Source organism: Triticum dicoccoides, chromosome 5B (genome assembly GCF_002162155.2).
Source record: "Triticum dicoccoides isolate Atlit2015 ecotype Zavitan chromosome 5B, WEW_v2.0, whole genome shotgun sequence".
Lineage (NCBI taxonomy): Eukaryota > Viridiplantae > Streptophyta > Magnoliopsida > Poales > Poaceae > Triticum > Triticum dicoccoides.
The window spans coordinates 297175654-297193348 of NC_041389.1; the positions used below are offsets into that span (position 1 = coordinate 297175654).

The 17695-nt window shown below is 47.6% G+C and overlaps 1 protein-coding gene across 5 annotated transcripts; it reads left to right on the forward strand.

Moving 5' to 3' along the window:
- Positions 1-10709: 10709 nt before the first annotated feature.
- Positions 10710-14955, forward strand: LOC119308544 (glucan endo-1,3-beta-glucosidase 4-like). 5 transcript variants are annotated; one of them, XM_037584674.1, is made up of 6 exons: positions 10710-11138; positions 11529-11646; positions 11835-11962; positions 12194-13450; positions 14592-14619; positions 14704-14955. In XM_037584674.1, the coding sequence occupies exons 3-6, from the start codon at positions 11881-11883 to the stop codon at positions 14828-14830; spliced, it is 1494 nt and encodes a 497-aa protein (XP_037440571.1). In that variant the 5' UTR covers positions 10710-11138; positions 11529-11646; positions 11835-11880; the 3' UTR covers positions 14831-14955. The 5 variants fall into 5 exon arrangements, with proteins under 5 accessions (XP_037440571.1, XP_037440570.1, XP_037440573.1 ...); XM_037584673.1 differs by lacking the exon at positions 11529-11646; XM_037584676.1 differs by lacking the exons at positions 11529-11646; positions 14592-14619; positions 14704-14955 and adding an exon at positions 14131-14585.
- The last annotated feature ends 2740 nt before the right edge of the window (positions 14956-17695 follow it).

Genomic DNA, 17695 nt, shown 5'->3' on the forward strand with positions numbered 1-17695 from the left:
ACATACTATTTTCCATAACAACTCTAGCGTCACCGAACCTTAAGTGTGTAGACCCTACGGGTTCGGGAACCATGCAGACATGACCGAGACACCTCTCCGGCCAATAACTAATAGCGGGATCTGGATACCCATACTAGCTCCCACATGTTCCACGATGATCTCATCGGATGAACCACGATGTCGAGGATTCAGTCAATCCCGTATACAATTCCCTTTGTCTATCGGTATGTTACTTGCCAAAGATTCGATCATTGGTATCCCAATACCTCGTTCAATCTCGTTACCGGCAAGTCACTTTACTCGTTCCGTAATGCATGATCCAGTGACTAACTACTTAGTCACATTGAGCTCATTATGATGATGCATTACCGAGTGGGCCCAGAGATACCTCTCCATCATACGGAATGACAAATCCCAGTCTCGACTCGTGCCAACCCAACAGACACTTTCGGAGATACCTGTAGTGCACCTTTATAGCCACCCAGTTACGTTGTGACGTTTGGTAGACCCAAAGCATGCCTACGGTATCCGGGAGTTGCACAATCTCATGGTCTAAGGAAATGATACTTGACATTAGAAAAGCTCTTAGCAAACGAACTATATGATCTTGTGCTATGCTTGGGATTGGGTCTTGGCCATCACATCATTCTCCTAATGATGTGATCCTGTTATCAATGACATCCTATGTCCATGGTCAGGAAACCATAACCATCTATTGATCAACGAGCTAGTCAACTAGAGGCTCACTAGGGACATGTTGTGGTCTATGTATTCACACATGTATCACGGTTTCCAGTTAATACAATTAGAGCATGAAAAATAGACAATTATCATGAACAAGGAGATATAATAATAACCATTTTATTATTGCCTCTAGGGCATATTTACAACACTAATCACCCCCCTCTAGATACCTCTTCTCGATCCTTTTACATGATATGGAGCATCCCACGTTCATCTCCATGTACACCTTCATAGCACATCAAGCCCCAAGTGGACCTACCAGACTTAAGGTGAAGCCGCTCCTCTTCAAGATTTACATGAATATCCATAGGACTTGGCTACTACCTCACCACGGAACGTTGTGCATCTTCAGGTACGAGGACGACCGCCGCCAAGCAGCTAAGGAGCTTCCCGGAGGCCAAGGAGAAGGACCCCAAGGCCACAAGGAAGAAGATGGAACTCAACAGGAGCTGGACAGGAAGTCCCAGGCGACCCCGTGCGCACGGCCCCCCGAGACCCCGTGCGCACGGACTACTCAGGGAGCTGGCGCTGGAGCACCCCGTGCGCACGGGCCTGTACCGTGCCCACGGGACCCCCATGCGCACGGGCCCAACTTACCCCGTGCGCACGGGCCCTACAGGATGGACGGATGTGAGCTGCTGTTTGGGCCTCCTCTTCATCCACTTCGTCCCCATACCTATATAATCCGTACCTAGACCATTTGTTAGGGTAAGCAAAGTAGTTGATACACATTTGTGAGCTTTGCTCCATGGATCCACTCCACTAGGAGATCAAGACCTCCTCTTGGAGTGACCAAACATTAAGACCTACTTCTTGGGGAAGGATCCCAATCATAGGATCATCAAGCCCTCATCTCCTTCATAGGATTTGGGATGAACTCTACCATGTATCTTATTTCCCTTTGTTGTTCATGTACCTTGTGGATCTTATGTCTTTGATTGTCTAGTGGATGTGTGATTTGACTTGTTCTTGAGTGCTCCTCTTGTTTTCCCTCCTTTGTTCATCTTGTTCTTGGGGATTCCACCTCCAATTCGTGAAAGATCTTCTCTATAGTGTTCCACCCTACATCATATGGTATCATGAGCCTTGGTTTCTCACGAAATTGGAGCCCCCCTCTTTGTTTTCTAGCCTAGTTTTGTTTGATTTCGCCCTAAATCCGAAAATTCCCCACCAAAAAATAGCCCCAAATTTTTTTGTGATTTGTTGGTTTGATGAGATTTTGTTGGATTTGGTCCATGGATTTGGTGTTTAGCAAGTAGATCCACCCCTCTACCATCTTCCACTTCCTTCCACCTTTCGTTTTTGACCTCAAATTGGATTTTCCCCACGGATCCGGAGCAGTTCGTCCGCTCTCAGAGGACCCCGTGCACACGGGCCATCGGGACCCCATGCACACGGGCTAGCCAGACCCCGTGCGCACGGCCCTTCCAGTGCGTTTCGGCCACTGCCATACCACCCCATACCACCCCCATACCCCAGTTACTCCCCAGCCACGAGATCCATCCATTTGGCCGCCCAGATCGCAAGAAATCCGCCAAACCTGCGAGTCCCAGGTGACCCTGTGCCCTCGGTACGTGTACCGTGCGCACGGGACCCCGTGCCCACAGGCCCTAGACCCCGTGTGCACGGCCCTCCCAGAAACAGCCGCGTGCAGTTCACCATTTCGGCCATAACTTCCACATCCGGAGTCCGATTTTCACGTTCTTTAGCTCGTTGAGTAGCTATTGACATCCCCCATCCACCTAGATAGGTTCCCACACCATTTGACTCCATCAAAATTTTGAAATTTTGGCATCTTTGCCTAGGCCTTCCACCATATCACCCGCAAAACCACCATAGCCTTCCGCAACCTAACCCATTTTACTCCATTTAGCATTTATGGTTGTTTGAGTGGCGACGTGAGTATCCTAAGGTGTTTCGGCTACTTAGGGACAATTGCCTCTTCACAAACCACCACCACTTCCACCATTTGACATTTGTCATTTGAGATTTTGAGTTTGCGGTTTTTTACCATTTCCTAAGGTGTTTCGGCTACCTAGGGACGGGTCTACATCATCTTGGTATCTACATCAAGAACACCGCTACTCATCATCGCAAAGGACGGTAACCTCGACGACACCATTGTATATTCCCCTTGCAATTGCATTGTTAACCCCTAGCCCATTTTGCGTCACTTACCTATCGAGACTAGCCATTTGAGTATTGTCGGCAACATTACTTGTGCACATTAGTGATCCACCATTCCACTGCATACATACCATATCATATTGGTATCATATCATCCATTGTGTCACAAGTTTGTTCCTGCATATATACAATTGCTATCTTGGTTTGTGCATTGTGCAAAAGTGGCCATTGAAAAAAAAGAGAAAAAGCTTTTAAGCAAAAATAGAGCAAAGAGCTCGTGAGCAAGTGCCATAGCATCATACCCCATTGCACATAAGATTGTCATATCCGATCATCTTGGATCATCTTGAGAGAAATACCGGGAACCATACATACATAGCATACTTGGGATAGAAAGTTTATCCATTTTGCATCTTATAGGTTGTGCACAAGTGTCGTATCCGCCTATTGAGCAATCGTGCTAGCGTCTCTCTTGAGTTGTGCAACACGAGCGTTTTCCGTGGACTCCACATTTTGTGCTCATTCCTTGGTTGCACGACCCCATTTATCTATCCGTGTGTGTGTTTCCGTGTACCACATTTGCTATTGGTCTACTTGTTTCACTTGCGAATTTGTGAATCTTTTCCAACATTATTGACTCTTGCTAACATTTTGCATCAAATTTTTGTGCCACTATCCTCACCGAGCTCTACCATAAGCTTTACTTTGTAGGTGTGAGTGAACAAGTCCGGTACCAATTCCACTATTCTTTCATTTCACATTGAGTGATACAAGATACATCCTCAACTTTGGGAAAAGGTAACTTGGTATTGTTTATCTCATTTCCTACTCACCTCTACTCGAGTCTTGTGATGGATAGGCAAGGCATTTCCTCTCCGGTCTATGACAACAACGACGGTGTGAACAACTACATCACAAAAGCGTCCATCTTTGATCTACAACGACAAATGCAAGGCGCACAATCCAAGATTGCGAGAGCGCATCGAGAACCTCTCCATCGACATTCATCTCTCTGAAGCAAGGAAAAGGGACTACATAGACAACAAGCTTGCCGCACAAAAGGAGGAGCAAGACGCAAGGATGGAGGAGATTAGAGCCTTGATCAAGTCTTCTTCCCCTTCATCATCTTCAAGGCGGTGACGTTCAAGCCACAAGTCTTCGGAGCGCGAAAAAGATGCAAGTGCAAATCGTCCTCGTCCACATCTACATGGCGACCACCATCACGTTCGTGATCAACATCGTCATGAAGGGCAAGTCACCTCCAAGCATCATGTGCACGACGACAACGAACGACATCTACTACGAGCTCAAGCACGACAACGACATCATCATCATGAAGATGCTCCACAAGCGCAAGTGCACAAGTCCCAACAAGCCCTACTTCACGCCAAGTCGAAGCTTCATAAGCACAAGAGAAGACCGCGAGACGAGCACCACCAAGACGGCGCTACGGCTACACCAACCACTTTGACATCTTCGCCAAGTGCTATCAAGGCATCTTCGCCTTTGGACGTACGACATCTTCACCTACTTCCCACGAGTACGCCTACAACGACTTCATCAAGTCCAAGGCGACCACCTACGAGCGAGGGCGACACTTCGATCTTCGGAAGCCCCTCAAGGATGATGGCCGAGCATGGGAAACTCCCTTCGGTCATGGAGACGAGCTATGAGGTGCCACATCATATGGACCTCCAACACCAAGACGGCGACAAGACGGTCGAGCAAGGGCCATCCCCTTCGACTACGGCGACAAGCGCGAACCTCTTCAACAACATGAAGATGGTGCCCATATTGGACTCATCCTCCAAGTTAAGCTACGAGACCGCGCATGGAGACATTTGCACCTACATCTCTCCGACACCCACATATGTCGAGATGCCACATTTGCCATGTGAGGAGAGCCACCACCACATGAGTGACATAAGTGACTCCACCATACGTGACATTGAGAGCATTTCCTATGAGAGAATGAGTGTGACCACCACTAGCCCCACACATGAGAGCATGCCACACATCCTATGTGAGGTTGAGCGCCATTTGAGTGACTCCACCAACAATATGAGTGAGTGCATCCTTGAGGGAGTGAGTGAGCCACAACACTTAGTGAGTGAGGTAGTTGACACGGCATGTGAGGCCACCATGATTTCTAATGACTTAACCTCTACTCCTAGCGTGTTTTCTTCTTTGGTTCTAGGACCCATATATGATGACGCACCGATTCGCGATGACTACGTCCTCCCTTTGGACACGACGATGGCCATGGTGGAATATGATGCACCCCCCACATGGTTCCATCAAGATGAAGATAACAACGAGACGATCTTCAACACCTCACCTACAACACATGAGCGACGCTCCCAAGGTAACATAGGTGAGGGTGCTTATCTTGTCCCACTAGTGGACTCTCTTGATAGTGATTGCTCCCATGATGTTGACCCACATATTACCATGCTTCATGCTAGTGAAACTTCTTCATGCCTTGACTTACCTATTTATGATGAATATGATGATGAGCATGTTGAGTTGCCTAGCTGTGATGCTATGCTCCATAGGATATCATGTGAAAATTCTATTGGTCACATCATGTTTGACAACCCATTGAACTTGTCATATGCTATGAGAGAGATCTCCCATATTGCATCATTTCAATCTCAACATAGTAACTATGCATGCCCCATTAAAATAAATCCCATTTGCACATATGGCATAGATGACAAGCCCATGGTTATTGGCATTTGTTTCTCTTGTGATGATATTGATATGCTCCCTTTGCATCATTTATCTCATATGCCATGCCATGACCACCTAGCTTCGGATATGCATTGTTTTGGATGTTGTCCATTTTCTCCATATGATATTTCCGCTATTGCTCATGAGGAGGCCCCCATAGTTTCCTCGTACATTTTAGGAGATTTTGATCCATCCCATTCATTGCATGATCCCCATACTTGTGTGCACCATATGCTCCCCATGAATAAACATGCTTTTGATGTGCCATATACTTGCATTCTCAATTTGTGTCCCCATCATGTCATACATAATAACTATTCTTTCATGATGGATGACATGTTCTTATACCATGCATCAAATTTCTTTGAGCGATGCTTATCTTGTGCTAACTCACATGTGCACATACACATCATGATGGATGATGTGTACATTTACCACGCGCACAATTTCTTTGGATTGTGTCTCTTTTGTGTAGGTACCCATGAATACTTGTCAACCTCTCAATCCCAAGAGTTGACGAAACGAGCTCTTGAGAGCAACGATGCTTTGGGATCCAATGGACTATCCTTACCACAGTCCCCTTCACGCAAGGACTACGCGCAACTCCTCTACTTGGCTCTCACACGGCTATGGGCCATTTACCACTTGTCACATTATGCTCATTTTACCGTGTTCACTTTGCATGCTATGATTGCTTCTATGCCTTTGCCATGCAATTGTGACCCTTGCTTGCATCTACCCATGTTTCAACATTATGATACTTCTATGTGTATTTGCATGCTTGGTGGAGATCCGTGTTGCTATTGCCATGTTTATCATGTGCCCCATGCTATTGATACTATTTTGCTTATACCTTGCTTTCACGCTTGTGATATGTCATGTGCATTATTCATGCCCACTATTTGCACACATGACATGCTTACCATGATTCCTCCTAGTATGTTGCATCTTCGCACTACTAGCTTGCTTGACTTGATTGCTATGATTGCTTGCTATGTTGCATCACCCATGTTCCACTATTACTTGCTTTCTTGGGTTGATGACATATATGCTCATGCCTCTCACATGATATATCTTGTTCATTGTCTCTTGTGTCCATTAGTTGCCTCTTTCATATCCACTTGTATTGAGTGCAACCATACTATGCTTATTGATCATGGAGACTTTGACACCTTACTTGTGATGCATACTTCTTTCCTTGAGCCTCTTGTATTTGGTTGTTCTCGCATCATATGCCTACATACCATGAAATGCTCCCTTGTCCTTTCTTATGATGAGCATGATGCATACACTTGTTGGGTATCTCGCCCCTCGAATGATAGGTCTTGCTTTTGCACTAACCTCATTTGTTTTTCCAAGTGTTTCTCATGTTCTTTCATTTTGAAGGATTCACAAGGCGGTACCATAAAGACACATTTTGGTTATGTGAAGGCGTACATGATGTGCAACACCAACATTTGTGAGAATCTCCTAAAGGTGAACTCCTTCCCTTCGAGCCATCTTCAAATATGCATATTGGATGGGCCATTCTTTCATTGTTGTTTCCTTCTTGTTGTCTACATGATACATCTATTGGATGGAGGACCGGCATTGGAGATGGACCCTATGGACCTTCAAGTTGCGGTGTGCCACGACATCGACCTATGGTACAACCATGCCTACCGTGTACATGGCGATACGGTTTACGATCCGAGGTCGGATCTTTCCAAAGGGGGAGGAGATGATACGGAGCATCCCACGTTCATCTCCATGTACACCTTCATAGCACATCAAGCCCCAAGTGGACCTACCGGACTTAAGGTGAACCCGCTCCTCTTCAAGATTTACATGAATATCCATAGGACTTGGCTACTACCTCACCACGGAACGTTGTGCATCTTCAGTTACGAGGACGACCGCCGCCAAGCAGCTAAGGAGCTTCCCGGAGGCCAAGGAGAAGGACCCCAAGGCCACAAGGAAGAAGATGGAACTCAACAGGAGCTGGACAGGAAGTCCCAGGCGACCCCGTGCGCACGGGCCCCGAGACCCCGTGCGCACGGACTACTCAGGGAGCTGGCGCTGGAGCACCCCGTGCGCACGGGCCTGTACCGTGCCCACGGGACCCCCGTGCGCACGGGCCCCCGAGACCCCGTGCGCACGGACTACTCAGGGAGCTGGCGCTGGAGCACCCCGTGCGCACGGGCCTGTACCGTGCCCACGGGACCCCCGTGCGCACGGGCCCAACTTACCCCGTGCGCACGGGCCCTATAGGATGGACGGCTGTGAGCTGCTATTTGGGCCTCCTCTTCATCCACTTCGTCCCCATACCTATATAATCCGTACCTAGACCATTTGTTAGGGTAAGCAAAGTAGTTGATACACATTTGTGAGCTTTGCTCCATGGATCCACTCCACTAGGAGATCGAGACCTCCTCTTGGAGTGACCAAACATCAAGACCTCCTTCTTGGGGAAGGATCCCAATCATAGGATCATCAAGCCCTCATCTCCTTCATAGGATTTGGGATGAACTCTACCATGTATCTTATTTCCCTTTGTTGTTCATGTACCTTGTGGATCTTATGTGTTTGATTGTCTAGTGGATGTGTGATTTGACTTGTTCTTGAGTGCTCCTCTTGTTTTCCCTCCTTTGTTCATCTTGTTCTTGGGGATTCCACCTCCAATTCGTGAAAGATCTTCTCTATAGGGTTCCACCCTACATCACTCTAGATACCTCTTCTCGATCCTTTTACATGAGATGCAATAAGGGCATGCATAAAAAGTAGCTTGAGGTACCAATGAATAGAAAATAAAGACTCTCCCTACACATGTTTCTCTACTTTCCACTTCAACACTTTTTCAGCTTTATGCACCAGACCACACTTTTCCCCTCAAGTACCCGCCTCCTGCAGAGGATCCTGCTGCTTCATCCAAAGCTCTAACATCCGATCCTACATGGCATAGAGACATCACTTTGAGGCTATGAATTGTACATGCCCTAAGAGTGCGTCTGGCAAGAGACAAACATATACGATCCTCATGGGACATGTATGAAAAGAGTGGTGGGCTGCAAGGGGGAGGGGTGGTGGCAGAAAGCTCATCACCCCGCAGAACAGGTAAGACCATCTACATTGTTTTCCTTGTGTTTTTCTTCATTTTCGGCGTGTGCCGGCCAATGACTAGTTGGTGTCTTCATCAAGGTACGTTGCAAGGCCGACGAATCATATGTTGCATATAAGTGGATGTATGTGTGTTTTGTCTAGTTTGGATGAGGAGGGAATTTTTTATACGAGTGAATTATTTTCCTAGGTTTCCCTGGGGTTGATGGACCCCACTTTTTATTTTGTTTGCCAGGTCACTGCCAAAGAGTTAAATATAGATTAAATCCATATGTTTATTAGCGTTAGTATTCATGCTTTGCTCAAAGAGATACGTATCTTCTAATTTTGGTATTAGTTTTTACTGTGTGTGGTTGATAGTAATTGATTGATTTTCTTGAATTGCATTGCTACTTAGTTGTTGGTGTCGTTCTTGTCATTCACACCTTAGATGTTTTAGATCCTGGACCGCGCGTTCCTCCGTCCTCATGAGGGTCTTTGTATTTGCTTTTGTTTTGGTCTAACCAGATGTCATTTATAATATATTTTCATGACCTCCCAAATTTTATTTTACTGTGGGTGTTCCGTGAGAGTCCTCTTTATGTAATCTACACATCTCAAGAAACAATGTGTATGGGTTTGCGCACAATCTTCGTCAAAGGTATAGGTTTGTAATCTGCATGTCTTTCTTATCACTCAAATAATTAATTACTACCCATTCAGACTTTCATTTGTAGATCCCCAATGTTCAATTTTCTTTAGTTATTTAGTCGTTCATCTTCTTTAGTTGACCGGTTTATATTGTCATACAATTCATACATTGGTTCAAAAGCTTTGTTGATCGCTAGCTTTCGTAGCTATAGGAAATATCGTTTTTAACAATACTTTTATCTTCTTTTTGTCGTTCTTTTGAGAAACTCATATCCCCCCATTTGTCAGTGTTTTCACATTGATAGTCGACGGAGGCTCTATGTCAATGTAGATTCCGCAGACCCTCCATGCGACGCCACAATGAGTCGGAAAGTCTAAAGGAAAAATGAAGAGTCAATTTACCTAGTTTTAGGGCCCTCGTGATAGAGGTAAAATCCTACCCCCGCCCTTTTCGTATTTATTGGATGGGATACATTACAAGGAATTGTAATGATCATAGGTATACCAAAGAGTTGAGAATAATGTGTCTATCGACCAGCCCAACCCCGTGTGGGAGTATTTTCCGGCAGATCCCCCAATAGGTTACTCTAGTCACACGAGTAGATCGGATGAGAAACATGGAAGCATTTACCTAGTGTGTCATTAAGGGGCCTAGCATGGGCCATATCCGCGAAGTTTGGACTAAGGCCCAGAGGCCTTTGACTGGGCTGGCTTTTTGTTAACTAATGGGCCTGTATTGGGTCGTGCCACCAGTCCTTACTTCATAGGCTCACGCTGCCCATTGTTCGTGCGACATTTCTTTCAATGAACAACCAATGCGTAGCTTCATCGTCTAATAGAAGGCCAACACGTGAAGGATCGTCAGTTGGCCACGTAGTTAATGGTATCAGATCCAAAATCCTACTGTTAACTTAACGGTGACTCGTTACAATGACTGCCACACACACTTTCATGATTCGCGCATTTTCTGTCATGAAAGACCATACTTCCATAATTGAGAAGTGATTATTGTTGTGGCCCGTGGCACGCCATGTGCCGTGCTCGTCCGCCGAGGTGAAGCCCGCGGATCATTTTTTCTGGACTTTTTACCAAGTTATTGGGACAAAAGAGCATGAATGACCCAAAACAGCCCAAAAGATCGAGAAGCACGCAAGCCGGCCCATTGACCATGTATCTCGTCCTCGTTTGCCGAGGTGAAGCAACATGCCGGCACAACACGGCCCGCCACGGATCGTGCGGGTCAGGCCCGCTTAGGCGCGTGCCGTGCCCGAGCCAGCCCGTTGGCCACCTATGGATCCACCTGTCAAGTGACATGTGCAGGGCACACATTCTCTATTAAGTACCCAAAAGCAAAAGGTCGATGCCAGTGCACACACTAGTGTAAACACGGCGGTAATAAGTCGGCCTGGTCTCTTGCTCTGCGGCGAGGACGAGCTGCATATATGGTGCGACGGATGGGCATGATGGGCTGGGAGTAATGAATTGCAGAGCTTCTACCCGGAGAACAAGTGTCACGCGGGGGCGGAAAATGGCAGGGTGGTAGAGCGAGCGAGATTGTTACCGGGGGGCTCGACGGCGCGACGCCTCCCGATCTCCTCCGTCGCCTAGCGACCGACAGCGGCGCCTCCGCCTCCCTCCGGTGAAGCTCCCCCGAGCGCTACGCCTCCAAGTCCCTCTGCCCTCCGGCGACGGCCGACGGCCCGGCGGCCGCCCCCCTTGCCCCGAGCTCCACCCCGCCTGAAGCTCGCGCCCCCTCCGGCGACGGCGACGCGACGGCCCGGCGGTCGTCTTCCACCTCCGTCGACCAGGTTAGCACCCCTCCTCCTCCTTCTCGCCCCGCTGAGCAGTGCCTCCGTGCCTCGCCTCCGGTAAGCTTGAGCCGAAGTTGGATCTGCGGCACACGCAGCTCCCACTCGGACCCTGTTTTTCGCAGCTCACAGCAGAATACGCCCAGCTCCAAGGCCGGGGACAGAAGGTGGTTTGTTGCCTCCCCTTGTTGCCGTCCTGTTCTTGCGATTGTGGTGTCGCCAGCAGTTGCGTTTCTCGGAGCGCCGTCTTGTTTTCCTTGTTCGTTTGTTGCTTGTCCTCCTCTCGTCTGTTCGTCTTCTCCTGATTCAGCCCCAAAATTCGCCCCTTGCTAGGCTCACTTGTTGCTCTTCTCCCTTTAGCTCGTCTCAGGGATTCTTTCTTTGCCGCAGGGAGCGAGCGATTGAAACCAAAACGTCATTCTTTCGCCCTGATTTGTTTGCTTCATTGCATCCCACTAGTCCAATCCTTCCAGCGATGGATCGATTCGGTTCCTTTTTCCAGCTTAAGGTGCGAGAGCAGCTTATCATATCCTAACCAATCCAGTTTATACAGATGTGAAAGCATTGCTACCATTTCACATCATTAATGTTTCCCCAATATACATTCACATTTCAGGAGTTATTTTTGTTGGTAAAACTAGTTGTTTATGTTCTTGTTGAGTGACTGAAATAATGCATGAGGTGTTGATATTTCAGGTTTGATCAGGAGTTTGTAAGAAGCTCCTGGATTATAACTGATCAGATGCTTGGGCGCAACAATATGTCGCCCGACAGACTAGAGGCCGTGCTGATGCTGTTGATGCTCATGGTTTACAATGCTTCAGGTACTAACACATGGATGTTTTTTTAAATTACATGAGTGCTTTGAACATGGTTAGTATACTTCATTGTGTTAATGCAATCCGATTTCCCAGTGTGCCAGTGCCTAGTTTGAGGAAAACATAATTTATTGTTCTGAAGTGAAGAAAATAGAAGATAATGCATACAATCATACATCCTTTTTTGTATCATATTTTCCTTCACATAAATTTGTTACTGTTTTCTGTTCTATGTAGGAGCATTTGTTGGTATCAACATTGGCACTAACGTGTCAGACCTGCCATCAGCATCAGACATAGTCTCCATCCTTAAAGCCAAGAAGATTCAACATGTTCGCTTGGTTGATTCAGACCATGAGATGCTAGTCGCCCTTGCGAATACTGGAATTGAAGTGATGGTTGGTGTGCCAAATAATCAGCTGCTCCGCGTGGGGCAATCTCGTCCGACAGCTGCTGATTGGATTAACAAGAATGTTGCTGCCTACATTCCAGCAACAAACATCACGTATATTGCCGTGGGTGATGAGATTCTTACTACTGTCCCAAATGCAGCTCTTGTTCTAGTACCTGCATTGCAATTCCTCCAATCCGCACTGTTGGCTGCGAACCTCAATACCCAGGTGAAACTATCAAGTCCTCATTCAATGGATATGATCTCTAAGGCATTTCCTCCTTCTACTGCCACTTTCAACTCGACATGGAGCTCAGTAATGTTACAGTATCTTGGATTTCTGAAGAAGACAGGATCTTCCTTCATGCTTAATGCTCAACCATACTATGGCTATGTGAAAGGGCAAGGTGTATTCCCTTTAGAGTATGCCCTGTTTCGATCACTCAATCCCAACAGTCAGATTGCAGATCCGAACACCAATTTGTTCTATACCAATATGTTTGACGCTATGGTTGATGCCACATACAACTCAATGAAAGCAATGAATTTCACCGATATTCCTGTTATGGTCACAGCTTCTGGTTGGCCATGGCATAGTGCACGCAAAGAACCGGCTGCGGATGTTGATAATGCTCTGGCCTACAATACAAATCTCATACGCCATGTACTAAATAACTCTGGTACCCCTAGCCAGCCAAATAATCAAGTAAGCACATACCTGTTTGAGTTGTTCAGTGAGGATCTTCGGTCAGGATCTGTTTCGGGGGAAAGTTGGGGGATTATGTTTAGCAATGCAAGTGCAGTGTACTCCCTGACATTTGAAGATGTGGCTACAGCTAGTACTGATTCACCGGCTTTGCACGGGATGTTTTGTGTGGCAAATTCAAGTGCACCCCATAGTGCATTGAAGCAAACTTTGGATTGGGCATGTGGCCCTGGTTCCGCAAACTGCAGCGCAATTCAACCTGGGCAGCCGTGCTACAAACCAGATGACACTGTAGCTGTTGCTTCGTATGCTTTCAATGATTATTATCATAGAACACAAGCAAGTGGAGGAACATGCAACTTTAATAGCACAGCAACGATATCATCTACGGATCCAAGTAAGCTAAATTTCCTCCCGAGTATTCATGTATTAGCTCGTAGGTACTGCCATAGTAGAACTAACTACAGAATCACTCACTAGATGCAGGTTTGAGTATTCATGTATCGTTGGTCTCACTATCTCAACACTAAAAAGGAGATTTCATATGACCTGATTGGCTGATTTACTTCTTGCGTGTAACTTTGTGCAACCTTTAGCAATCTTTATTCTTCGTTCATCCTCTAATACTAGGGGTGAAACAGAAAGCTTTTTGTATCCTGTGAAAACTGCGGTGCAGATTTTTAGAAGTTTCACCTAATCATTAGCCATCATAGCTCCTCTAATCTGTGTATTTGCTCTATTTTGTTTTCTGTGTCCTTAATCTGCCGTCAAAAATTTATTGTATCTTAGCATAAGTTTTCTTGAATACTTTATGCTAATTAGTCTGGTAGGTTGAGCTAAGAAGCTCAATTGCTGCTTTGTCTCTAAGATTCTGCCAATGCACGCCTGCACAGAAACTCTATGCGAATGATGCCTAATTGGCAAATCTTCCTGTTTTTAGTCACCAGGAATGGTCAGACGTGTCAGTAAGAAGTGGCAAACTTTACCTGCCCTCTCACATGTTAGAATCGACATGGTTTTTACATGCCTTCTTGGCATACGGCATATATTCACAGAAGGTTGCTTTGGTCCAAACAGAACTGGAAGTAGCTCAATTGTGGAAGTATTGGTTTGACCAATCCTGATGACTTGGCTTGTTTATTCTCCATACGGCTTAGACACTATTGGAAACCAACCAGCAAGATTCAGACGCTATTGTTTATTCACCACGCGGCTCAGACACTATTGGAAACCAATACAAGGAAAACAGATCTATGGTTGTAGTACTGAATGTACATGTTTGTTTCCTTGTATATCGAATGAGGCATTATAAACATGGGTAGGAGTCCGAAGCCAATCATCTGATCTGGTCATGCTAATATATAGAAACCATATACCATTAGTTGGTTAGAAAATCGTGACAGTCATCTTGTAGTTACTCACATTCTAATATAAGGTTCTGTCTTGTTATTCAAGTGTTTGCTGTTACAATATTGCAATCACCGCTTTGGTTTGTGACATGAGCTTAAACAAAGTTTCCCCTGAATTTAAACTTGCAGGCCATGGTTCATGTAAATTCGCAGGAAGGTGAGTCGTACTTCTTTGGTGTTCTTGTAAGTTCAAACTTCTACGTTGTTCTATACTAACAATGAGGTTTGGTTCTATCTGCAGCACCGGTGCCAATGGCAGTGGTATGGCTTCTGGACCTGCGAGCCAAGATAGTTCTGCTTCACAATCTCAATCTTTCTGGTTGACTTGGCTAATCGCCATGCTGCTGCCCGTTCTACTTCTCATGTAAAACATTGTGACTGAACGTTGTACTTTGGATGAGATGCGTGAGATTTGTTGCGCCTCTTGTTAGATAGAAAGGAAGCCCTATTTGTCTCACTTTATTGAGGTAAATGCCAGTATCTCTCAATTTTAGTTGTCCTAGAAATGAACAGGCAAGGTGCACTAATTTTGAATATCAAGTTGGAAAACTCCATTTTTTATTTTTTATTTTTAGAAAAGGAGGATGACACCCGGCCTCTGCATTTGGTCGATGCATACGGCCACTTTATTAATTATTCTCACAAGACCTTACAAAGCCATACAACAGCAAAACTAAAGCCACCGTCTAAGCAACAACTGTCGCTACACCTATCCAATTGATGAAGCGGCGCAGATAGTTTGGGTCTAATACTAAACAGACATCGCAGCCAAACCTAACCATCTAAGACCTGAGGTCCCAACCAGGACGCTTGCCGGGTATGGGGCATCTACCAGTCTGATGCACTCCTCAACCAGGACGCCTGTCGGGTATGGGGCACCTACCAGTCCGACGCACTCAACCAGGACGCTTGCCGGGTACGAGGCCGCCGCAGCCACCTGCCATCAATCCATCTTCAGAGCTGTACTGTTGCATGTACCGTGCCAGGTCTCTCTGTCATCGACGCCACCACGACGCCCGACAGCGTCGTCCTCCTGCGCGAGTCCATCCTCCCACAGCGAACTCTGAATCTGCATTGCACCACGCCGTCAAGATCCGTCGCCATCAGTGTGTAGGATGAAGCACCGCTCCACCAAAGAATCCGTCCTTTGGTCCCTCGATCACGTGTGTACCTCCAAGAATGACGCCCCCAAAGGAAGGAACGACACCAGAGCGCCGCAGTCACCCGATCATCCGATCTGGGGTTTCCCCCGGAGGTAGCAGAGAGTGGCCTTGAACTTCTCCACGGCGATGCCTTCAAGAAGGGAACGACGCAGATAGCGCCGCCACCTCTGGCCTTAGCAAGAGCCGAAGTCAAGTTTTCACCCAGATTAGTTCGAAGGTATCCAACTCTCGTGCCCGGGCCGCCGTCACCACCAGCACCACCAGGCAGACCCTGGAGTACCGGCATATCAGCGAGCCGCCGGCACCACCGCATCCAGATCACCGGCCACGCCGGGCCGCCGCCATCCCCCACGCCGTCCGGGTCAGAGACGGAGCCGCCGACCGCGCACAGGGACCGCCGCCGCCTGCACACGCCAGAGTGCCTCCGAGAGCCCAGCGCCCGCCACCGCTTGCCGAAGCCAACCGCCCTATAGGAAAACTCCATTTGTCCTATAGAAATGGATAGGCAAGGTGCAATCCCTTTGCATGAAAGGTTTCACACCTTCTGCTAGTCCGTCCTCACCTCTAGGCCAAAACAAAGGCGACAAGTGATGAGGTCGCCTACTACAGGTAGGGTCCTCAGGCCAACTCTAGCGCGTGACCCCATCCCGTCTGGGTGTGTCCGTTTGAGATAGAATGGACGAATAGTGCGACCCAACGCGCGGCCCCAAACGGATAAAATGTCTGGATTTCGTCCATTTTCGATCCATTCCCGGCCCAAACTTGCGCCGAGTTTGAGGTGAAATGGACATCGCGCGGACGGGCTGGACGCACGCCCTTGACCTCCCCGTGGCTCGCCTGTCGGGGACACTAGCACTCCGTTCGCCTCCAACGCCTTCAACCACTCTCCCCCGCCCACCCCATCGTCGGCGGCGCCTCTATTCTTCGTCCGCCTCCTCACTGCTCACCCCCCGGCCGTCCATACCAAACCACGTCTCGACATGGCTGCCACCACGCCCATTGTAGGAGTTTTGGCCGTCGCTTGGAGGAGATTTGGCCGTCCCCGTCGTAGCCAGTGCCAGAGGGGATACGACCGCTGACGACGGATATGGACCACAGTAGCTTCCGTCGAGTGCTCCAGAGTGGCTAGTAGTCGGCCGCCAACCACCCCTCCTGCATCGAGGTGATCATCGCGGCCTCTTCGCCACCACGACCGCAAGGTGTTTGACACTTTGCCCACAAAGGTATGGATAGTGGAGATGAATTTTTCTTCCACCACTTCATTTGTTCATCGGACAATTCGTCCTCAGATGACGAAGATCTTATGGTGGATGCACTGGTCGTTCATGACCACATTGAACAACAGCTTCCTCGGTACAGGGGGTCAGTCCCTGGCCGTGCTCCCAACCTGAACTGCAACAAAGAGAGAGGCCACACCCTGCTCTATGCCGATTACTTTGCGAACACCTCGCTCTTCAAGATGGATTCCGTTGTCGTTTTCGTATGGCAAGGCATCTGTTCAATCGTATCCGATAGGGAGTGGTTGCTCATGACCCATACTTCGAGTGCAAGACGGATGCCCTTGGCAAGCTTGGATTCTCCTCTTACCAGAAATGCACCGCGGCCATCCGCATGCTTGCATATGGAATTCCAGGCGATCTGGTGGTTGAGTATGTGCGTATGAGTGAGTCGACATGTCTACTGTCACTGTACAACTTCTGCGAAGCCGTGGTGGCAGTGTTTGGCCCTGAGTACTTGAGGCAGCCAAATGCCGCTGATACAGAAAGGTTGTTGGCGACCAACGCAACTAGAGGTTTTCCAGGCATGCTTGGCATCATAGATTGTATGCGCTGGGAGTGGAAGAACTGTCCATTTGCTTGGCAGGGCCAGTACAACGGGCATGTTAAAGCGTGTAGTGTCATATTAGAAGCGGTGGCTTCACAAGATCTTTGGCTATGGCATTCTTTCTTCGGCATGGCAGGTTCTCACAATGATATCAACGTGCTGCAGCATTCTCCAGTCTTCGCAAGGCCTGCAGAAGGCCACTCCCCACCTGGCAACTTTGAGATCAACGACCACCAGTACAACAAG

What these genes read in the sequence shown, in the direction of transcription:
- LOC119308544 (XM_037584674.1), top strand. Translation starts at nt 11,881, where the DNA reads ATGCTTGGGCGCAACAATATGTCGCCCGACAGACTAGAGGCCGTGCTG. An exon ending in GATATCATCTACGGATCCAA is followed by an intron (nt 13,451 to 14,591) that starts GTAAGCTAAATT and finishes TTAAACTTGCAG; the next exon opens with GCCATGGTTCATGTAAATTC. An exon ending in TCATGTAAATTCGCAGGAAG is followed by an intron (nt 14,620 to 14,703) that starts GTGAGTCGTACT and finishes TTCTATCTGCAG; the next exon opens with CACCGGTGCCAATGGCAGTG.